The sequence below is a fragment of the Aspergillus homomorphus genome (genome assembly GCF_003184865.1).
Source record: "Aspergillus homomorphus CBS 101889 unplaced genomic scaffold BO97scaffold_12, whole genome shotgun sequence".
Lineage (NCBI taxonomy): Eukaryota > Fungi > Ascomycota > Eurotiomycetes > Eurotiales > Aspergillaceae > Aspergillus > Aspergillus homomorphus.
Window position 1 is genome coordinate 458806 of NW_020291898.1, and position 22695 is coordinate 481500.

A 22695-nucleotide genomic window follows, 5' to 3' on the forward strand; every position below is an offset into this window, starting at 1 on the left:
CGTCGGTCGGTCTCTCGGACTCTTGTCGGAAGGGTGGAGGTTATTGTGCCCGTGTCATTCAATAAACGCTGCGTTATAAGACCATCCAGGTAGCTCTGTAGGTTAAGTCGAATGTATACGCTCAATATTTTCGGAGCGCAAGGAACATGGCGTGGCGTGCGATGCAGATGTGGAGAGGGAGCGGAGATCTGGAGGGGGAGGAAGTAATCTGATGCGCAACAGGGGGCTCAGTAGTCGAGTCGCAAACTGGCCGAATGAATGGAACGATTGGGGGGAGTATAGGAACAGCGATAGTCAGAAGGGCTGGAGACACCGATTGAACCGAAAGGCACTCCCTGACTTTGAAAGGAATGGTAGAACAGAGGAGAAAGGGCGAAGTAGTCAGTCGGGGGGGGGGGGGGGGGAGATAATGCAGCAAACAGCAGCAGCAGCGGCGGCAGCAATTGAGTGACCCTCGTCAGGAGGGAACCAGCCGGGCCTCAGCCACTCCCGCGGCCGATCCGGCGATGGAAATCTCGGGATGGGTGTTAATGCGACGTGGCGGTGCATCCTGCATCCGGGCCCTCTTATCATCGACTGGACTTGGCCCTTGTGCTCTATGTATCTATACTGGCCTGCCACAATTCATAACCGCTCAACTCAAAATGGTCCACAGAAGAGAATAAACAAATTGGCTGTGCTGTAGCACACTATGAGAAGACCTCCGTCCTTCCCCCCTCCCCACCTGCCAATCCCAATCGTCAGGACAAGGTGCGACGACCTACTTGATGCACGCACACTGTTGCGACTAGTGACTTCGGATGCAACCTTATTGGATTCCAGGGTCTGCAGCCCGGCGGGGAAAGGTGATTTTCGCACCCAGACGGCAGTACGGCAGTCCCCGGCATGCATGCCCGAGCCTTATCCCTATTATCAAGGCTGGGCTGACTTGTCTGATCTTGTGGGCCATCATCATGGGCCGGCCTCGTTTGTCTTGACTCAGTGACCCCAGATCACGTTCTAGTCCAGGCTTACTTGACTCCCGACATGGATTAAAATTAAACAATGTCTACACAATCGAGTCACAGAAATTAATCAACAGTCAAGGTTAAATGGCTCTGGCTAAATTAATATTATTGGTGATGCAATCTCATTCTCGAGAAAAGTCCCAGGCTACTGCCGCCCCTCATAAATCAAACAACACAATCGAAGTCCGTGAGAAACTCCATACCGCCCGTCCAGAAACAGTACATGCTAAGACAAAAAAAGACCGTGAAGCAAAAACAGAACCCGAGATCATATCCGCACGCAGTGAGAAGATCAAGCACGGGTGGTGAAGTCAGTCTCATTGCTCTCTACGGCAGCGTCCACAGCAGCGGCCTTTTCGCAAGTGCATGAAGCTGAATCCAGATGTTAGCTACCGCTGAAGCTGATGGCGCGTCAAGGATTGGTGGTTAGAACTTACTGGAAGCGCGCTGTCCGCAGGGGCAAGCATCGCCCGAAACGGGGTTGTTCTCAGTGGTGGCACGCTCACAGGTGCATTGGCCAGCAGGGCGGGCTCCTGATGAAAGTATCAGTTTCACAAGATCCGATGTGGAGTGGGAAAGCGGATGGACATACTGCAAGAGCACCGAGGGCCGGAGATGGTGTTCTCAGTCGAGGCCTTGTTGCAGGTGCAGTGGAGGGCGTTCTCCTTTCCACAGGAGCACTTGGCCTGCGCGGCGCAGACGCAGCTACCGTCACCGGAGGTCTTGCAGCAGGTGGAAGCAGGGTTGACCATTTTGATAGTGGCGTTTGGAGATTCGAAAAGCCAAAAGACAGTTGATTTTCTGAGTCGTAAAGAAGTGAAGATAGACCGGTGACGTAACGGATAGCGGTCGGTTCAAGGGAGTCGATTTGATGTTTGAAGCTCGAAGATGCGATCGCAAAGTCGAAGAACGAGTCCAATTACGCAGGAGCAATGGAAGAAGTGCTTAAGAGAGTAATGAAGGCTTTCTGATGTTGATGATAGGATAATTAATCGCAGGGGGCCGAGCGTATTTATATCCAGCTTCATCCAACGCTGTAGATTTCGAGATTGGCAATCAACTATCGCTGATTGGTCGGTGTGCACAGAGCCATGGATAGTCCCGTGACTGCGTCTGTATTAGACGATCTCTGATTCGTCCGTCAGGCTACACACTCTGCTTGGGTTTGTAATGCTTCCATGCTGGTAGGTAAACGCTATTTGACTGCATCTCAGCACGGCTTCTGTATAGCTCTCTTTTCATTGGATTATGTGGGCCTTAAGATCTGACCTTGTTCTGCATATTGCAACAGTTAGTACGATTGGATCATAAGGTTGATACTGCATGGGAGTTGGTTCCACACCCACATCAATCTCAGGCCACTGGGACATGACGTACATGTAATGTACAATCTTACAAGCAAGCTCGCCTCAGGTCAAAGCTATGGGACGTGCAAATATTAGCACGAGCAGTGGTGACTATCCAAGCAATTATTGACTAGAATTTTTAGAAATTGTATACACAGATGATACCCAGGATAGCCACCCGGGCCCAAAAGCACAACGCATGCTAAAGTAGAACAAGACCACAGGGCTGAACGGAAGGCCCGATAAATACCACTATAAGCAATTTGACGCCACAAATGTTCAGTCCCGATTCCGGGATCAGGATAAAATGCAATGATGATGACCCCTCCCTTTTCCTAAAACTCTTTTTTTTGTGACAAAACGAAGCCCAGAAGTTCGAAAAACTTATTAAAATCAAACAATATGTATATATCCCGGGGGGCGAACAGGATGCCGATATGTGCAATGCAATCAAGAAGTGATAAGGTGAGCGGTCGGAGACGACCAATTAAATAGGTTTGAAAATCCGTAGTGATTAAAGCGCAGCATATGTTGAGTGAAGGACGAGGGTTTGTTTCTCGCGGACCCGATATGATCGGATCAGAGGTAGTTGGCGTATTCAAAGGTTTGGGTGCCGATTTTTGCCCTCAGGGGATCGATCAGTTGTGGCGGATTGTTGATTCGGTCCTCCGCGGTGCTGACCACAGGTCCCTGGGAGACACTGTTGGTTTCCGATGGAAAAGATGCCGGAAGGCTCATACTAGAGGCGTTGGCTTGGCTATATGGCATGGCGGTGTTCATGCTATATGGATGATGGTCATATGAATAGGGTCGGTAATCGGGCGCCTCCGAGATCGGGATGGATTGCATGGAGGGTATCTGCCTCCCATGTTGTTGTTGTTGTTGCTGTTGTTGTTGCATATGTGCATTCATGTCGACGCTGCCAAAGCCCTTGGGTGCTGGCATGGCCATTGAGGAATGATAGTTGTGTGCTTGCTGGTCTATCGGGACCATCGTTAGTCTTACGGGCTGATGTTGTCATGGGCTGAATTAGATGAGATTCACATACTGTGGCCATCAACGCTGTAATGAGCTGGTTGGTCCGACTGTCCGATCGGAGATACAGAGCCCTCGATGGCACGCTGATGATCATACCCTACCACCATACCATTTGCAGGTCGGCTGATACCATACTCCATCGGGCGACGACCGTAGGCCATACTCGGATGAACAAGCGGCTCAAGCCCGGGCCTCGAAAACCGTCCTGGGTAATGAAGTCCATTGTGGAACGAGGACTCGGAGAAGCTGCTGGATCTAGGGAATGGGAATGCGCCGCGGTTATGTCTGCTCATATCCGTGAGAGGGGTATGAGCACCTCGGTTCGCTAGGGCGGCTGAATGTGCGTAATTATCAAAATGTCGGTCCGATCCGGTTGGGGCAAACCCATTTGTTGTCGAGGCCGAGCTGAGAGGCGAGATCACATAATCGTCATCATTCCGGGGGATTCCATCGGTAAGCAGCATCTTAACACCATTAGCCATATCCATGTTTGGGATGAGAATGGGGAGACGCAACAGGTGCCTCTGAGGTTGTCCTATGATCGAACGGCGTCCGTAGTACTTGTGTTGTGTCGAAGTCATCCGGCAACGCTCTGGACTTCAAGATACGCTCGCGGTCGTTGCTTGTAAGCCGCTTGAGCTTTGCTCGTCTGGATGACAAGCATCAGCCTCACAGCTACAACGAAACTTAGACATTGGTAGTTGTGACATACCTGTTTTGGAACCAAACCTGCACTTGCCGGGGCGTCAGGCCAGGAATCTCTTTGGACAAGCGCTCTCGGTGGGCCGCATCAGGGTGTGCTTGACGGGTGAATTCGCTCATTAAGAAGCGGGTTTGATTATGAGTCAGTCTGCCGTATCTTGTCAGCACGTCACCAGCCGCGGTCATCACAGCTGAAGTGCTCACCGAAACCTCTTCATCTTCTTCTTGTCATGCTTATCCGGCGACTGTTTCTTATCCCCATTTTCGGATGACGCTACTCCTTCGTCTGATGAGGCCATCGCCGCATCTCCATCTCCTTTCTCCTTGTCTTGAAAATCTTCGAGTTTGGGTTCAGGCGTGGTTTCTTTTGCCGTCGGTGAATTATCGATTCCCTGTGCATGTGGAAGATGAGCTTCGCTCTGGTTGATCTTTTCCAGCCTCATCTGAGCCAGTGTCTCCGTTTCTATGCCTGCAGTGCGGTTCACTGGGTCACTATGGGGGATCGCTCCCCCAATGGGCCGAACTGGACTAGATGACCCGGCGACAGCAACAGCTGGAAAGGCATTCTCAGCCTTGATCGCAGCGGGTTGCATATCGGCCGAAGGCGGCTTCGCAGACTCGCCTTCTCTCTCCCACGGTCCGGGCAACCTGGATGAGATAGTCCTTAGTTTCGGTGTAACCTGTTCACTGCTGTTCCAGGAAGCTGTCGGCCAATGGTTGGTGATGGCGGGAAGATGCGAAGTGGATGGTGGTGACAATGAGGACAACCAGACACACGGCCCGCTGATTGACATGATAGCAAAGTATGTAGAAACTGCTATACCATGCACAGGTGACAGAAGGATCAGCTCTATGCTGAAGATTGTAAAGGCCAGGCGAACTGCAGCTGCGAACGCAGATATAGACTAAATTGCGGCCCAGATGCCAGACCAGGGATGACAGAGTGGGTCTGCACGAGCTGTCGGGGCGCTTGCTGAAGATGCACAGGATCTCCGAGACGGGGCGAGGACACGAAAGAAAAGAGGAGTAAATGGCAAGTTCTTTGCGTGAGAGATGCAGCAAGTAGTCGATACCGCGTGGACTGTTTTGACGGTGGGCAACTGACAGCAAATGAACGACAGTGCTACCCTAGTAAGGATCTCCCCCTTGACTTACACCCTGGGGCGATAAAGGAGATTCTCGGCCTCCGCTAGGACCACTGACGAACGGCAAGAAATGAAAGGTCGATCCCTTTGCTGGGTCCAGGATACAACCGGAGAGGGGGTGGATTGATACCGGACAGTGGGTAGAAAGGCTATAGAAGAGATTAAACGGTGCCTAGCCCAAGCGGGTAACGAATGCACGATCTCGGGCAGTGGAAATAACGGAGGACGTTAGAATGCAGGCCCTGATCACCTCCGGCCAGTGCGAGAGATCCACTTTCAGGTTGGCCACCACAAGCACAAAACCGTGCTAACAATGCAGCGGCGCACACGACTGGCAGGCTCGTCTCACGAACGAGTTAGGGGAGCTGAGAGAGTGAACGAGCAACAGTGAGGGGGAAGGGCAAGGGACGAATAATCTTCAGGTTTTCGTACAGGGTGTTATAGCAAACGATAGGTAGATGCCAGATGCTAACGCGGAGAACAAACTCAAAAGAATGAGGGAAATGAAACTAGAACCGACAGGAACGAGTGTAAGAAAACAGGAAATTAATTGAAACGGGTCACAGCTTGAAGGTTCGGTACACGGAGATCCCAGACCATGTTACGATTGTCAACTAACCTCCGGAGGCGAGCGCCTACTGAGTTATCCAGGACCAGAGCCGGTATGAGAATGGAGGTGGGAACGAGGGTGGAAGTGGGAATCCAAAACGGGCTGGGGGGTGGACTGGACTCAGGACCGGGGGATGCTGCCACAATGGATAGGAGGTTCCAGTCCTGTCTGGCTGCTGCCACCGTCGTCGTATTCTTCTCGTTGTGGTCGACTAGTCAGCAACAGCAGGCATGACAGCAGCTGTAATAACAGTAGCTGGAACACTTGCTGGGGAACGTCGTCATCAGACACGGCCCTGACCAACGAAGGAGCCTGAGATGACCACGCTCCGAGGCACCAATAGCCTGTCGCTATCACACCGCAAGACGAAGGTTGACTCTGATCTCGGCTTACAATTGAAAGACCAAGAGATTCGCTATCAAAGAAGGTAATACGCGATGGAAGGTGGTGACTATGATAGGAGATTTGTAGACGGGAATGGTCCAGAGAAAGAGAGAAGTATCCGTATTAGGGCCAAACTCATGGGCAATGGAAAGTGGCAAAGTGAGGGTCGACTCGAGATGTTCCATACGGGCGTAAATACGGAAGAGGGACTGACAGCCCTGTGGGCGAATGATGCAGAGGATCCTAGAAAAGCGTGGCTCTTGAGGTCCAACGAGGGAGATTCTCGCCAGAGCTCACGCAGGGTATGGATGAGGCGGAGGGACAATCGTCAACCGTTCCTATGCCATTCATGTTCCGCGCTCCTCATTGATTGTAAATTTTCCGACGTGGAACCGGCGCCCGCGACCTCTGCATCGCATCGTGCGGGTCATTCACAGTCTGGGACAGGTCGTTCCTAGTGCCGAATCCACAGGCCTTCCTGGTCTTCAGCCAACCGCAGTTGGAAAGGGTCGAATAGACCCTGGTCCTCGAGCTGGCTCACCCAGTCATCGTGTGCCGTCTTCCCCTTGCGACAGCAAAGATGGCAGTCGGCGGTACGCACCATGTCACCATGTGGAAGTCCTGCCGACAGCACTAGTCGAGCGTTGTGCTCCATAATCCGCCGGACACCGGGCATGGATCGACTCATCGAGACAGAAGAGTGGGGGAGGGGGGAGGATTAGGTTAAGAGCCACTTAGCGATATCTCCACCCTCCTTAGCCACCATGGCACCAACAGTCCGGTGGTGTGAAACAATTGACACGTGAGAAACAGAGGGGAAGAGCGAGCAGCTTGAGGAGCTAGCCAGGGGATCATCAGACAGGGGCTACTGTCACGGAGAACGGAGACGGAAGGGGGGGGGGAGCAACTACATAAAAGGGGAGATGGATTTTGAGCGGACGCAGACGCCCCCTGCCATCTCTTCCGCGAGAACGATGCCGGATGAATCTGATCAATGTCAAATCGTAGAAGATTGACAGGAAATTAGATTGGCATCTTGTCAACTAAGGCAAACACCGCGGCTCTGGAGAAGAAATCTCGGGGTGGGGACGGGGCGACAAACCGTCCATCGGGTCATCGCATCTTGGGTACGATCCAGGAAAAATACTGGTTGAAGCGATAACCTTACCAGACTGTCATCTCAGGTACCGGTCAAGAGTATACCGGGCTTTTCTCGACAGGGCGTTCGTATTGTGTGCAAAAGTCAGGAAGTGCATTTCCGCCTGGTCTCCACCGAGCCCAAGCGGACAGGGTGAAGGAAGAGGCCGAGGTTGTTATCATCAATAGAATCATGAATATGATACTTCGTGCTGCAGCATAGTCTGACAATCTGATGCCTGGCACATTGACAATCTGACGGGTGACGACGAAAGGGAAGGGAAGGGGAGAGGGGGGAAGCTAACTGGGTACTCCAGACTCGGTACTCCGTACTGAGTGACGGTGTAGTGGGCGCTGGTGGTATCTATTCGAGGGAGAGGGGCAACTCACTCCAGCCTCTAAGGCTCTTGCAAGTTCTCCCCTTAGCCCAAGAAGGCTTAGAGGGGAGTCAAGCGATAGAAATCCAGGTCAGACAGGGTTTGCGGAGAAAAATAATTGCAGGATGCGCCGAGGTTTCGAGCCTCTTGCGGCCGAAGCAACTGGAGGAAGAGGAGGAGGAGAAGGTACCGGCTAGACTTGGAACTTGAGAGACTGGGAGGAGAGAGAGAGGATCGCTAGCGGGTTAGTGTCCCTCGCTAGTCTTTGGACCGAGGCTGGCGTGGGTTTTAGTCATGGAGTTAGTGTGGCCCGAAAGTAAAACAAGTCAGGACCACCAAGCGGACCATGCACTGCTCGAAACTGACTGCCACTCAAGGCCATTCTCTGAAGTTCTACACCAAGCTTGACGCTAGAAATGATGCAGTTGCCCCCCCCCCCCCCCCGAAAAAAAAAGAAAAGAAAAAAAAAAAAAAGAAATACGAAGAAAAAAAGTAGAGAAAGAGCAAGATAGCTGAATAACTTCTCTACTGACTTTGTTCTACTCGTCTCTTCTCTGTCTTGCTCTCCCTCCCTTCCAGTCTCCACTTGTTGTTCCATGAACCGGACCAGAGCGGAAGCCACCACAGAGCGGCCGGGCTGTGAGACCGATGTACGTTTTGCTCCACTCCCGACGCGAGTATGAAACAACCCGGGAGATATTCGGTAAGAATAAAGCGAGAAAGGAACAGGAAGGACAGGACAAAGCTCAGGGGCCCGGGCAGCGGAAAAGGGAAGGTAGGAATTCTCCAGTGGAGTTTGGCAGGAACACGATGACCCTCGCAACTCAGGCAAGCGATAGATAGATAGCGATGTAGAGAGAGACCTGCAGCTCCGGAGAATTGAGCTAACAGAGAAAGAGTCTCAACACTCTTTACTGTAACAGGGTAGGGACCGTCTTCAACGGCGTGTACGCCAATGGAACACTAGACCCTTTCAAGCTACCGATCTGAGGTTCCAACGCTGGTCCCCAGTCTACTGATCGCTAGTAATTATGTATGGTACCGATGGATTGGGAAGCCCACCCTAGATAAATTCCTCAAAGAACAGCAGTGGTTAGTCTAGGACAAAGGATGGGAAAGACATCATAGTATGAAGGGAGAAAACCCAGCCAGATGAATGATAGAGCATATTTGTCTAAGACTCGGTACAATAGAGTAGAAGCGGGAAGAAAGTTTAAAAATAAAATTTAATCAATAAAAATAAAAATAAAATAACCGAAATCAAGAATCATGAACTAGTAGATGCTTTTTGAAGGGAAAAAGGGAAAGAAAGAAAAATTAAATAAAAAATTTAAAAAAAGGGCGGGAAAAGACACAGCTTGGGCAGGATTGAATGAACCCGACAGGTGGAAAAGTCCCGGTGGGGCAGAAACCTTGCCTGCACCATTGAAGATAGAGTGTGAAGTAGCTATTGGCTAATACTTACCCATGATAATCATACAATTGAGCACGCGCGGTAATCGCAACCTCGACATCATCGACCTAGCTTACAGTCCTGACAACTGACAATGGGACTTGTGTCCTGTCGGTTGCGAGAAGAAAGATAGTGGATGGCTGATGAAAGCGATGTGGAGAATGGAATACGGTCTGTAGGTACCTGTGAGCCTCGGAGAAAATATGTATGATGTGCCGACCAATTGCCTAAAAGAGTCTACTCGTCGCCTCCGTGACTATAAGCTGCCATAGGAGGTTTTTACGCATGCTTCCATTAGGGGAGGCGGAGAGAGGAGACGAACAAAGATCAGAGTCAGAGAGGGTCACGGGGTAATGTGGCCAAGTTCACGAGAAAAGCCGTCAAACATGCGTCGTGTGGTTTATCGCCAACATTACGGTATAGATTGTATATATTTTTCCTGATTCAAGAATCCCATGCAGATCATTCAAACCGACTACGGCGTACAATGTATTCAAACTCCCAACACCTTTCGCCGTACTACAGTGGACAAACGAAACCTCATTACATGGTGAACAGAGATGGGAAATACTGTAGCCTACCCAAGATGTCCAACTGAAAGAGGACAGAGCCACATGGAAGCGAACTGGGCCCTGATGTACTGTAGCAGACCGAGACGAGTGAGTGATTCGCCTTATTGCGAGGCAAAGATGAAACTCCACTTGACCCAAGCCGGTTAAGATAGAGCTCGGAGAGCGAGACTAATGGTCTCGTCGCTGCGGTGCTTACTATACGAAATGCCTGTTACTGAAGTCATACAAACAAGAATCAAGTAGAAGCGACAGAAGAGCCATTTGCTTAAGCCGTCTGACCCCCCTGAACTGGATGGCAGCTGCAGCTGTTCCTTGTTCCTTGCATCATCACTGTCATTCGAATCCTGATCTGGGACCCTAACGCCATGAGCTCGCTCGTACTGGAAGATTTCAATTGTAGACCGAAGCACAGACTGTTTCATATCCGGCGGCACGGAGAGAATTTTCCCGAGGCAGAGAGTAAGTGAGAGAGTACGGATACAACAGAGGACTCCGTACCATAGTGTCAAAATGTCAGACAGGACTTCTTCGGAGTCTTCACTTGATCCGACTATATTGCTGCTTGATATCACTGGGGGAGAAGAAGAAGAAGCAGAGAAGAAGAAGGGGCTTGGGCTGGTCCCGTCCGTATTCGGCTCCTGCCGTGGACGTTTGTTTGTGTTTGAGTTTTACCTTTTTTTTATATTTTATTTTTTTCTTACTGGTGCGATGCCATGGTATGTTTGTCTTCATTGTCTTCCACTCTTTTCCCCTCCCCGTCCCCGTCCATTCCTCCTTCATTGTCGATCTCGCCTTCACTCCATCTTTGCCTTCCTCCACGAATCCTACTCAATAGATGCTGAGAAGCTGTGGATCCTTCGTGATGTAGTATCCTGCTCACGGGAAAAATGCAAATTGTGGATTAAAGTGGTGTGGCATGATCTCTCAGCTCAGCAAGGCAAGATCATCGCTATGTCCAGGAAACAGCACTCTCGGGTACCAGGGGCCTGCTCCCCAATCTCTCCAGTGACCAGTCCCTCGCAGCACCAGCGGCAACGGCAGCGTAATCTAGCACTACAGTGGATCGGAGGACCCAGAGGAGGGAAGATCCCAGCTGCAAGAGCCAAGCACAGCGGAAAACCACCAGTTAGGAGTATCGGGCACTTCCTACTGGTGTAGCGACCGTGCGGGGAAAAGAAGATTTCAAGAGTCCGAGGCCCAGAGCAAATCGAGGCGGATCGAATGAACCGAGTGGATGCGAAGAGATTGGGCAGGACCAACTTTAATCTCTCCCAAGACCTCGCGTGATGCCAAGAAACCCCTTCAATCTTACCCAACTTCAGCCCGTCAGCCAGCCTGAATTGACCATGCCCAGTCCCGGGAGTATGCTTGCATCGACGATGGGATCTCGGGATTGATCCCTGGTGGGAATGAACGACCATCGGACTTACAGGTGGAGACTGAAGAAGCGCCGCCCAGTTCCAGTTTCCACCGTTTCCACGGATTCCACCGATTGCATCCCATTACGCAAGCTCCGCGGGGGCTGCCGTTTGGTTGCTGAAGCAGTGAAGCGGCCTCCCAGAATGGAAATAAGACATTTACCGGGTCCAGTGGAGCGAAGAGTGTGAAAGGCGGGCGAAACGGCCGGGCAATGCCAGAGCGAACAAGCAACTTAGCGAAGACCATGCACGGTACGGTTGTGCCCTGTAAAGCTGGGAACCTTCGGGTTGTCCCGAGGAGGAAAAGCCCCCCAGCCAGCCAGTCTTGAACTCATTGCTCGCCGTACCGATGCAAGTTCCTGGCCGTCCTGACGCCTTGGTATGGCTGGTCTCCCGTCTTGCTGGTCTGTGCGGGGGACACCGGCCTGCTTGAAACGTGCACCACGGACATTCTATGGATTGTTCATCGATGATCTCGCCATCAATTGTCCAACACACAGACGCACAAAGTAGACAGCAGTATTGCATGCTTACAATACCTGCGTACAGTACATAAAACTCCTCCAGATGACGTTTTATCTGGATCGAGGTCATTCTTCTAGCCGCCTACCCCCTTCGAGCCCCCTGAATCCTGATGCTGGATCTGCTTACTACGAAAACCCCGCCTAATAATCAGGAATAGATTGATGACGTTCATCACGATCGTATCACATTGATGAATTGAATTGAACACACAAAGAAAGGGGGCAGCCCGACAGGGGAGGGGGAGTTCAATCCGACGGACAGGGGGATCTCCTGTCACTATAGAGTTCAAGACATCCCTGACTCGCGATCATGACAGGCGAGTTAATCATGAACGGCTTGTCGGTTCCCAGCAGTGTCGCAAGCGTGTGACAGCCCGTATCCTTACCCTATCTTTACGGAGAACAGTCAATCAATTCAGCCATGGGTCTGGGTCGCACAAGATCCTCGTCCGACATCATGTCATAATACCCGGACTGGATAATATTAGATGGCAATGCCGCAATGAGCAATGCGCTCTTGCGATGAAGTCCTATGTACAAGATGTGCTCTGTTATGTTTTTGGCCCAGCAGGAAATTTCGGCGTCCAATGATTTTGAGGACCCTAACGACATTACCCCTGGTTGTTCGTTCATTATTGTCCATATTCTATGCATTTCCGTATCTGCGAATTTCATTGTGGACCACCAACGAGTCGGCAAGCACCAAGGATCTCATTCTTTCCTGCTCAAAGACGAACAGCCATAGTTCATGAAAATCGACCGTTAATATACCAAACCAAGCTATGGATCGAGCTTAATGAACCAGAGCGGGGAATCTAATTAAACTTCAAGTTACACATTGATGCGCACTAGCCCCAGCCATGACACTGCAATCTCGCATAGCATTATCAACAAGAGAACCACACAACCACTCAATGCTGTCATCGGTCGTGTCAAGCATTCCGCCCTAATGATTCATCCCTCATGACTTCGAACAACGGGACCGAGCTTGATGATTGACGAATGACACAGGAACTCTCCAGGTAATTAAAGTTGCTGATCATCGAGAAATGTGTCCCCTCATAGCTTAAATCATTGGGTCATCACTATCATCTAAGGAAGCAAGTCGTTGATTCGTGCTTCGTGTACTCTATCACCGAGAGGACCCCGATTCGGCCGCCTGCAGATATTCTCCCAGAATTTCTCGAACCCTCATTTTGCGAACCGCCAGGAGATTGTTCCCCATTAGGGCTGCAGTGGATGCCTGAAGAACCTTCAATCTCCGGTGAGCTGCACCATTCTTGTCTTCCAGCATCGCATCCTCCCCTCTTTCGAGCTTCCTCTCTACCCCCATTGCTATGGTCCTCCCAATCACGCTTCAGACCTGCTTCACTCGGCCGAATCGTAAATCTGAATTGTCATGAACGGCCCCTCTCCTCTTCTGCCTGCGGATACAGGCAAGAGCCAAGGAGAAAGTAGGGGCGTGACCTTTTGGACAGGTGAACAAAGGAAAAGATGGAGTCCAACCATGAAGAGCACCGCCGTGCTATTGCCACAGGGCTAGGAGAAGTGCCTCAAACAGGGTAAGGGCCATCCAAGAACCAAGTAAGATGGGGGCACACAGGACCCAGTCCCATTATTCTTTCTAGGCCCAAGGCCATCCAACCTCATTTCACCCACCCTAACCCCATGAATGGTACTAATTGGTACTTTACTGGGCTTTAACGGTCCGGAGGAACACCGGGTCTCATGGCAACGAGTCCCAGAAAGCCAATCAACGCATCCAGACCCACCGCCGTAATTTCCTATTTCCTCGTGACAAGAACTGGCTTCTCCATGCGATCCATCACCTGCTTGGTTACTCTCATTCTCTCAATCCCGGCTGACGCTAGCCCAGCTGGCTCAAGGCAGAAGTGCAACGCACCTGCTAGATAACCGGTGGCTTGAGGCCGAGTGTATTTGTTGTCGCTCGATGACACCGATACTGATGGTAGGTATCCGTCACCTCTCCTTACTCCAATCTCCCACAACTAGCGTGGTGATACGGATGCATACAGCCACAAAGTCCAGAGAAGAGGTAAGATCGTAGGCATCGGCTTTGAGGGCGCCAATCAGACTTATTCACAGGTGGGCTTGTGCCCCAATTACTCCGTGCATGCGAATACGTGGCGTTCTTCACATCACCTTATTGTCTGGCGCGATTGCATCCTTGGGATCGGCCAGAGTCTGTTCGGTGGCAACGGTTGTGTTCCCGCCATCAGCGTTCGTGGCCCCAAGCTCTTGCGCTGGTGCAGCGGATTCGCCCTCCGCCGACGGCTTCCCCGATGCTGTGGCTTCTGAGGCCTGAAGGGTACCTTCCAGGGCCTGGGGTGTTCCATCAGATGGCTGGGCCGTGGCGAAGAGGATTTTCAGGTTTTTGCCGTCCTCGATCTTGTCAAATGCCGCAAGTTTGCTTTTCGCGGAAAGTCGTAGTATGCGCCAGGTCTTGCTCGCTTTCAAACGCAAGGCATAATCTTTTTCCTCTTTCGACTCGAGATTGTCGAAATCTGACTCGTCGTCCATGATGCTCATCATAAGAGAGTCTGCAGCAGGGACCGCAAATCTTACATATCAACGTCAGCACATGCTACTGTATTGCTTCAACTCCTCGAAGCGCCTACCTTTCCGGATCCTTTAGCCTTTCCATACCCGCTAAGGATTCCCCCTCGGAGAGAAATTGGAGACTGAGCGAGCCCATAGGCGAAGGGCGAATGCGTTTGTTTGCATAGGACCTAGTGGCACGCTCACGAGCGCCGATGTATTCGGTCACCGAAACAGCCGGTCTTTCGATCAATGGGCAGCCTTCTGCTTTCCATCGCACCCAGTTCTTATCTCTTGAGAGAACGGTGTCCACCATCCGATAGTAGAATTTGCCGCCGGCACCTTCTTGCAAATATTCCTCGATGGACTTTCGCATTTTGACCGCCCATTTAGCCTGTGGCTGTCAGCGACCTTTCCTAATGTACACTGGATGACAAGAAGGGGCCACCTTACATCTTCTTCGCTTAGCAAAAATCCGTACAACACCGATTTGTTAGTCAAGTCGGCAAGCTTGGCTTTGGATTTCGCGGTAAGTGAGAGCATGAAATCCAGAAGGATGAGAGCCTGGACAAGCACGTGTCTTCTGAAAGCGGTGTCATTCACCTGTGGGGGAAAGTTAGATTCTCCAAATCTGCTCATAAAAGTATATAGGTCTTCTGTTTACCTCGAGATCGAACAAGTCCCTACTTGTCAGGTATTTGGGGTTGAAGCTGCTCGCAATCTCTTGTCCATCCGCAGTTCGTTTGCGCTTGTTGGATTTCCGCTCTTCCGAAGACTTGATGCTGCTAGACGTCTCGAGATCCGTATTCACGTTCCTGAAGGTGGCGATTGTGGCTTCAAGCCCAGATTTGAAGGCCGCGAAATGCTGCGCGTCGAATGACTTGGTTGGAGCAGAGAAGTATGCTTGGAGACTCCAGAATATGGGGTAAAGGGCGTCCAAATCAACCGCTTTTTCCTCAAATTGCTCTTTGGCCTGGGAGACAATCACCTTAGGCGTGCCAGGGGGTTCTAGCTCGTTTGCCTGGGAGTCACCAACTGCCGCCGCTGAGGCTTCAGTTATTTCCCTGGTTCCCTCCACTTCCTTATCGTCCACCATCTCCACGTCTCGGTCATTATTCTCCCTGACGGCAGCTTTCACAATCTCATCGTAAGTAGTAACATTGTCCGTGTGATATTCGCCACGGAGATTGACGGCACTCTTGTCTCCCAGAGGGAAACTTTGAAACAGGAAGATGAATACACGCCCACAGAATACAGTATCTTCTGCCCTTGAGAGCCTCCGTAGTAGCTCATTGCAAGACCGTAAGATGATTAGGCTTTTTTGTTTGAAATGTTTCTTCCAGAACCGTGAGCGCTTGCGATGGAAACAAAGTAGACCGGTGGATCAAACGCTACCTTTGTGTTCCGCTCTCTTCGCGATTCCAGATAATCAAAAACCTTCCGACAACCATCGATGGTTTGGCTGTCGAGCAACTCTTCTATTAACCAGAATATCAAGCCGGGCTCACATTGTTCTACACACAGTCAGGATGATTCCGGTAGCGAAGCGACAGAGTAGGGAGCTGACCATTGTCGGAGAATATTGAAATGATATCGAGGAGGTTCCAGATCTTAATGAATGAGGGCTCGTCGATTGAAGTGGTAGCCTGTAGGCAATTCAATATCAGACAAGAACTTGGACACGCGGCGTGGAATGCGATGATCGTACCAGGAGACTGTAGAACTTCTCTCGGAACGCAATTTCTACCGCGGCGAGCTGAGTCTGTTGACCCAACTTCTTTGCAGTTTGCGCATCCTCGCCTTGAACGAGCCAGAACGAGTCTCCAAGTTGTGTTTCGGTCAAAGGGGGCTCGATCTGCCCTTCCGGTTTCGCATGTTCGGCGCGCGACAGGAGCTCGTCGATCAAGCTCCTGTAGACGGGGATCGCACCAACGTCCACCTCAGCCATACTTTAAGGCGCGGAGCAATGAGGATGAGACGACGGAGAAGGAAAGAAAAAGAAAAAGTAGAAGGAATAGGGGTGGAGGGACGAAGGAGTTGCACAGGAAGGCCTCAACAATCCGCGCGGAAATGACTGACAAGTGACGAGTAACTGGCTGCGGCTCTGCGGGTCCTAACCGCTGGAGGTTAATGCGTTGTCGGTAGGCGCGCGCCAGAAGCTTTCCCAATCCCGCCGCAACGGACCACTTGCGCAGTTACATCGGAGCCCACGTTCCGGAGTCCAGTTGAAGCAATTCTTCTTCTCCCTCCCCCGCTCTCCTCCATTCCCTCCTCCCCTACGTCTAGGAATGGGCCTCCAGACACGTCAGGCGATGGCGCCGGGCCTTGACTCCAGACCGAGCGTGGACGATTTCCGGGAAGACAGTGCCTGGGTGCAGCTGGCTAAATCCCACTGGCTGGAGGGCTCCAAGACCCGCAAAGTCAAGCAAGATGTCATCAAAAAGGAGATCTGGGATCCCCTCGAGGCCGAGAACTTTGGCTTCCGCTCGCTTCTCACGTTGGAGAACTTGAACATCCTGGAGAAGTATGCGCGCCAATCTTTCTGAGATTCACCCGACCGGCCTCGGAATGAATGGATGGCTAACCCGCAACTAGGTATCTTTGGCCGACCTACACTGAAGATGCGTCGAATTACCATGTGTTGCTGCTCGTCTTGATTGTGAGTGTCAAGCAGCGCGAACACTTACCGATATGGGGTCAGTCTGACATTTGGATGAGCATTTGATTAACCTGCTGATCGAAATATAGAGGTCTTCTCCGATCGTCCGGACGATTTCTCGAACCTTTTCCATCGAATTCTCTCAATGAGCATTGATCCTTCCCTTGATGCCTTCCCACGACTGTCGATCGTCTCTTTCATTATTAGTGCTTTCCAATCCGTCGAAAATACCCTGATCCGCAAAGAATGCGCCCCTCTCGTTTCCATTTCCATTTGGCACAACCTCTCCAGCGAAGGTGCAAGAGAATCCTTACTAGCAAAGAGCCCTGGTCTGAAGAAAACTTGGCGAGCAGCAGCGAAGCGGTACGACGCAGCGGACGAGGCCGGCAAGGCTAAGATTCGCTTCGAGAGGTCATGGCTCTACACGATGGTGCTGGATTTTCTCCGCAGGTTGAACGGTGCCGATAAAGACCAGACGCAGAACCTGAGATACTGTGAGCGGTTTCTCGAGTTTCTCATTGATCTTGAAAGTCAGCCTCCCACCAGGCGCTACGTCAACACACTGTTGAAGGACCTCAACCTCCTGGCGGTGATCCGTCTGTCACCACTCTACCGCTCGCCCGAGAATGCGCTTTTGCGCGACCTTTGCGGTCTACTGAAGCACTTTGCGTCGTTTGCCATCGACGACTTCACTGGAGAGGCTCTGTCTTCCCAGTCGGTGTATGATGTCCACTGCCAGGAGTTGGCTCGGTTGCAGAGGACATCTATGAAATATTTTAAGGACAAACTTATGATCCTGGCCCTGTCTAACTATGGTTCTATTGAGCAACGTTCCGAATTAGAAGGTCAGCTGGCTTCATTGGAGGAAACCGAATTGCAGAGCCTCTGCAGCCATCTCGGGTTCCGGACCGAGTACCCTAAACAGTCGCAAGTAACGCCTAACCGCCAATTGTATCTGGAGATTCTTCTCTCGTTCTATGAGCGGAAGCCGACGTTCCAGGAAGCTGCCTCGCAGCTCAGCATTGTTCCCACGGAGGAGAACCTCTATGATCCTGCACTACTACGCAATGAGAACTACGATGGGTCCACACCACTTGCTATCCCCAAATTGAACCTTCAATACCTTAGCACTGGTGACTTCCTCTGGCGTTCATTTCTCCTATACCGCTCCGAGGCGTTCTTCCAGATCCGGAAAGATATGGAGTCAGTTATCAAGCGGATGCAGCCCCGCGCAAGTCGCGATGGCAAGACTCTAACTTTCGATGGGTTTTCGAGGATGGCTATACCAATCACAAAGCCCGCCATAATCGAAGTCGCACCCCCTAAGGTCGGCTCTGCGAAGCCTGCGTTTGTTCGGGCCGAGATCGCTATCGAAGTGGGCAGGTTGGCGGATCACATTCGAAGAGAATGGGAATCCCTGCGCCCAGATGATGTTATCTTCCTTCTGGCCGTGAAGTCGGATGGAGCCGTGAAGTCTGGACTTCGCGAGCCCGAAACTCCCGGCCTAACACACCTCCGAACGGCGGAGATAGTTCAGGTGCTAGATGAAAACGGTCGGCCTCTGCGAGACTTTTCTTCGGGTCAGTCGAATGGCTATAAACACAAACCTCGTGTTCGAAAATTACTGGTCAACCTGGATCCCGCTGCTTTCAAAACAGACAAGGATGCACTTGCGCGAGGAAAGCCTGACGTCTACACGTCGATCAATGTGGTTGCGAGAAGGAAGGGAAGAGAAAATAACTTCAAATCCATTCTCGACACTATGCAGAAACTGATCGTCTCAGACATTACGCTGCCTTCCTGGATTCAGGATATTTTCTTGGGTTACGGGGACCCGGCCGGAGCTCGATACACCGAACTGCCCAATCGACTCAAGTCTGTCGATTTCCGAGATACATTCTTGGATTGGCAGCATCTAATTGAAAGCTTTCCCGGTAGGACCATCGAGCCCTCGACCACCGAGACATCCAGCTTCGGCCCTCCGTATGTGTTAGAATATGTTGAAGAGCTTACTCAAGCTCCATCAGCCGGCACAAAGAGGCGGCGCAAGGAGCAATCAGAAAAGGCATCAGGTCCCAAGTCGCTACGTGTTTCGACATACAAACCGCCACATCCGGGGCCTTATCCGATTGATGCCCCCAAACTCAACACAGTGCGCTTCACCCCGGCGCAAGTGGAGGCTATCGCGTCAGGAACCCAGCCCGGGTTGACTGTCATTGTTGGCCCTCCTGGCACTGGCAAAACTGATGTCGCTACGCAGATCATCAACAATATCTATCACGATTTCCCAAATGAGCGCACACTTTTGATCGCTCACAGTAACCAAGCATTGAACCAGCTCTTCCAGAAGATTGTGGCTCTTGACATTGACGAACGTCACCTTCTCCGTCTCGGTCACGGTGAGGAAGAGCTAGAGACCGATTCGAACTACAGCAAGTATGGACGAGTAGAGTCGTTCCTTGAAAACCGCAACTATTTCCTCAGCGAGGTCGCACGGCTAGCAGCATCGATTGGAGCACAAGGCGCCCATGGCAACTCCTGCGAAACTGCCGGATACTTCAATACAGTCTATATTCAGCCTGCATGGGCTAAGTTTTGGGATCAATCACGTGCCGAGAATGTTTCCAGTGAGGAAGTCATCGCAGCTTTCCCGTTCCATGCCTATTTCGCCAACGCACCACAGCCTGTATTTGAGCCTACCGCTTCGAAAGAGACTGTGCTTGATGTGGCGAAGGGTTGCCAGCGGCATATTGACAAGATCTTCGCCGAGCTGGAAGATATCCGACCGTTTGAGATCCTGCGTCAACAGAAAGACAAGGCCAATTATCTCCTTGTGAAGGAAGCGCGGATAATCGCCATGACATCAACGCATGCAGCAATGCGGCGCCAGGAGATTGCTGATCTGGGATTCCACTATGATAACGTCATCATGGAAGAAGCTGCACAAATCACGGAGATCGAGTGTTTCGTTCCCACTGCACTGCAGAACATGAAGAATGGAGAGCTTCCTCTCAAGCGCGTGGTTCTCTGTGGTGATCACTTGCAGAACTCGCCCATCATCCAAAATATGGCCTTTAGGCAGTACGCACATTTTGAGCAAAGTCTTTTCCTCCGATTGGTGAGGTTGGGGGTCCCTGTTATCACGCTTGACCAACAGGGCCGCGCCAGACCAAGTATTGCGGAACTCTTCCAGTGGCGCTATAAAGAACTCGGAAACCTTCCTACGGTGGAGACAGTTGAGGAATACAAACGGGCAAATGCTGGTTTTCAATTTGACTACCAGTTCATCAACGTCCCTGACTACCAAGGCAACGGTGAGCGAGAACCCACGCCACATTTCATCCAGAATCTGGGCGAAGCGGAATACGCCGTCGCCATCTACCAGTACATGCGTCTCCTTGGATACCCTGCCTCAAAGATCTCGATCCTTTCGACGTACGCCGGCCAAACGGCCTTGATCAAGGATGTTTTGAACCACCGCTGTGCCAAGAATGGACTGTTCGGTATGCCTAAGATTGTTACAACGGTAGACAAATACCAAGGTGAACAAAACGACTGTAAGTCATTCCGATATCTGATATGAACTCTGTGGATGCTGATCCGATCGCAGACGTCATTCTTTCGCTTACTCGAACCCGTACTGTCGGATACCTCCGCGATGTCCGCCGTCTAACCGTTGCGCTTTCACGCGCCCGGCTGGGACTCTACATCCTCGGTCGCCGCGAAGTGTTTGAGTCGTGCTACGAACTTAAGCCCGCTTTCGACCTCTTATTCCAGCGCCCGGATAAGCTCATGCTTGCGCCGGGCGAGATGTTCCCCTCTACACGCTTGCAAGATGATGATGTCCAGGGCACGTCGATGGAGAGCGTCGAGCATCTTGGACAGTATGTGTTCGAGATGACACAGGCCAAGCTCAAAGCTATGGGCGAAGAGAACATCGCCATAGACAATGAGATGCAGCTCGCCGATGAGGATCAGGTGGTCGATGAGGATGAAGTCATGATGGGCACCGGCGAAGATATGGACGATGATCCCCTGCACGAACATACCCTCACGGGCGCTTGAATCAAGTGCCAGAGGTCGACAATCTGCCCTTTTGGAAATCCACCTACCCATCATGTACGTCTCTATGTATGCTTTCTATAACTACAAGTACCCTGATTCCCTCGGGAAGCGAATATATGAACGTGTGATTTTAGACTGAGCGCTTCAATGAAGCCACGGTCATGACAAATATTCCTGTCGATTCTTCGTATATTTATTATATAGGACCGCTGTTTGGGACCTGAAAGGGCTCAAGCGCTCCCGCGCTTGGTCTTAGACATGTATATTCTATACATAGACCACTAAAAGTTCCTCCGCCAAGCCTTTTTCTCCCTTTTATATAAAGGCTCAACTTGTATCAAAATATAAGAAAATGAGCACATCCTCAGAGAGAGCTATCTATGCCTCACTCTTCGAAGATTCCTCATTGGCCATCTCCTCCACAATATTCTGCGGGTCCTTCCACGCAAGAGCGACAAACCTGATCGGGAAACGATTAGCCTGGTGTTTGGGAATGAGCGCAGTGAGAGTAATACTTAGTGTGACTGCCTCGTGCGAAGACGTCGCCCTTTTCGTTGAGGAATTTTATCGAGGTGTATGCCAGGGTTTTGCCAACTGCAATGTGCGACATGTGAGATGGTACGGAACCAGTGCTAGAGAGCGGTACCAGTGTCATCGGAAGGAAGACTTACACTTATCACATGTCACCTCCTGAAGTCGCGTTAGCTCCGCGTTAGAGATGTGCACGACCTAGGGTAAAGCTGGTTGTGGAGGGGGAACATACCGCTAGAATCTTGTCTCCGACCTTGCCACCGGAGCTAAGGTAGGTCACTATACGTGGGGGACTTGGGTCAGGGTACTCTCACTTATACCGCATACGCTGGTAACTCGTCATTTATTGGGCATGCTCGCCACTCACCGTTGAGATCCGTTGAGACACCCGTGGCAAAGAGGCCGCGCGAGGCTACCGCCAGAGAACCGCCTAGGTCAACTGGATCGGATTGACGTTAGCCTTGAATATAATAGTAATGCGCCGCTTTGGCAGAGGCTGGTTTACCCATGCTGGCGATGGTGCCGCCATGGAGGATGCTCAAGCGGTTCTGGTTTGCTTGTTAATTAGCTCACTCGGCAGAGGTAGCTGGACAGGCGCAGGTAGCCTACCGTGTGTTCCTTTTTGATGTCTAATTCGAAGTTGACGCTGCCCGGTCTGGCGGCTGTCACACGGAGCTGTGCGATATGGGTTAGTTTATTGATGCTGGGAGCGATTGTTCCGAGCTGAGATGTCGGACTGTATGCGACGAGCCGGAAACATAACACACGCAAGGTCGTCCCGAACTATGGGATCAAGATCATCTAGAGAGAGCATACACCGTCTAGTAGGCTGTTCCATCATCATTGGGGTGCTGTCAGTGGCGTGGATTGCGTAGAGACTGCTGGAGTTGTTGATGTTGACTTACCGAGGCTCCAGCCCCGAAGTAGCCCGAAACGACTCCCAGACCTGGGAAAGAGTAGTTAGTATATTGATCAGTGCAAGCAAGAGTCATAGATATGCTAAGACTTACAGATCTGACAAATCGCAAGGAAGCCATTCTTAAATTGATTATTTGGTTCAAATTGAGGTTGAGCCGGGGAATAATTAGTCGGCAGCGGAATCGGGACTATAAACGATGATAAATCGGGCGGGTTGAGGTCATCGCCGCGGACTGCGCTTTGGGCTTGC

At 51.2% G+C, this 22695-nt stretch overlaps 5 protein-coding genes across 5 annotated transcripts; 1 reads left to right on the forward strand and 4 right to left on the reverse strand.

Moving 5' to 3' along the window:
• Positions 1-1075: 1075 nt before the first annotated feature.
• On the reverse strand, positions 1076-1990 carry BO97DRAFT_404799 (putative copper resistance protein Crd2). Its single transcript, XM_025695037.1, has 3 exons — positions 1600-1990; positions 1445-1540; positions 1076-1379 (listed from the first exon to the last, which is right to left on the reverse strand). Exons 1-3 carry the CDS (start codon positions 1757-1759, stop codon positions 1300-1302), a joined length of 336 nt encoding a protein of 111 aa, XP_025552818.1. The 5' UTR covers positions 1760-1990; the 3' UTR covers positions 1076-1299.
• A 687-nt stretch (positions 1991-2677) lies between these two features.
• On the reverse strand, positions 2678-4756 carry BO97DRAFT_404800 (homeobox domain-containing protein). The gene is made up of 5 exons (XM_025695038.1): positions 4298-4756; positions 4104-4241; positions 3908-4040; positions 3402-3855; positions 2678-3333 (listed from the first exon to the last, which is right to left on the reverse strand). Exons 1-5 carry the CDS (start codon positions 4684-4686, stop codon positions 2933-2935), a joined length of 1515 nt encoding a protein of 504 aa, XP_025552819.1. The 5' UTR covers positions 4687-4756; the 3' UTR covers positions 2678-2932.
• Positions 4757-13888: 9132 nt separating this feature from the next.
• On the reverse strand, positions 13889-16220 carry BO97DRAFT_322054 (THO complex subunit THO1/HPR1; the record flags this gene model as incomplete). The annotated part of the gene is made up of 7 exons (XM_025691286.1): positions 13889-14294; positions 14353-14666; positions 14726-14875; positions 14937-15608; positions 15668-15786; positions 15840-15918; positions 15981-16220. Coding segments are annotated over 7 exons (1980 nt in total), but the record flags the coding sequence as incomplete, so codon positions are not given.
• Positions 16221-16496: 276 nt separating this feature from the next.
• On the forward strand, positions 16497-21162 carry BO97DRAFT_366692 (RNA helicase aquarius). Its single transcript, XM_025692625.1, has 4 exons — positions 16497-16796; positions 16868-16968; positions 17021-20488; positions 20542-21162. Exons 1-4 carry the CDS (start codon positions 16561-16563, stop codon positions 20994-20996), a joined length of 4260 nt encoding a protein of 1419 aa, XP_025552821.1. The 5' UTR covers positions 16497-16560; the 3' UTR covers positions 20997-21162.
• A 50-nt stretch (positions 21163-21212) lies between these two features.
• BO97DRAFT_35452 (PaaI family thioesterase) lies at positions 21213-22623 on the reverse strand. Its single transcript, XM_025692101.1, has 10 exons — positions 22538-22623; positions 22433-22473; positions 22344-22356; positions 22137-22202; positions 22033-22075; positions 21895-21966; positions 21760-21806; positions 21668-21686; positions 21512-21590; positions 21213-21456 (listed from the first exon to the last, which is right to left on the reverse strand). The coding sequence occupies exons 1-10, from the start codon at positions 22562-22564 to the stop codon at positions 21375-21377; spliced, it is 489 nt and encodes a 162-aa protein (XP_025552822.1). The 5' UTR covers positions 22565-22623; the 3' UTR covers positions 21213-21374.
• Between the last annotated feature and the right edge of the window lie 72 nt (positions 22624-22695).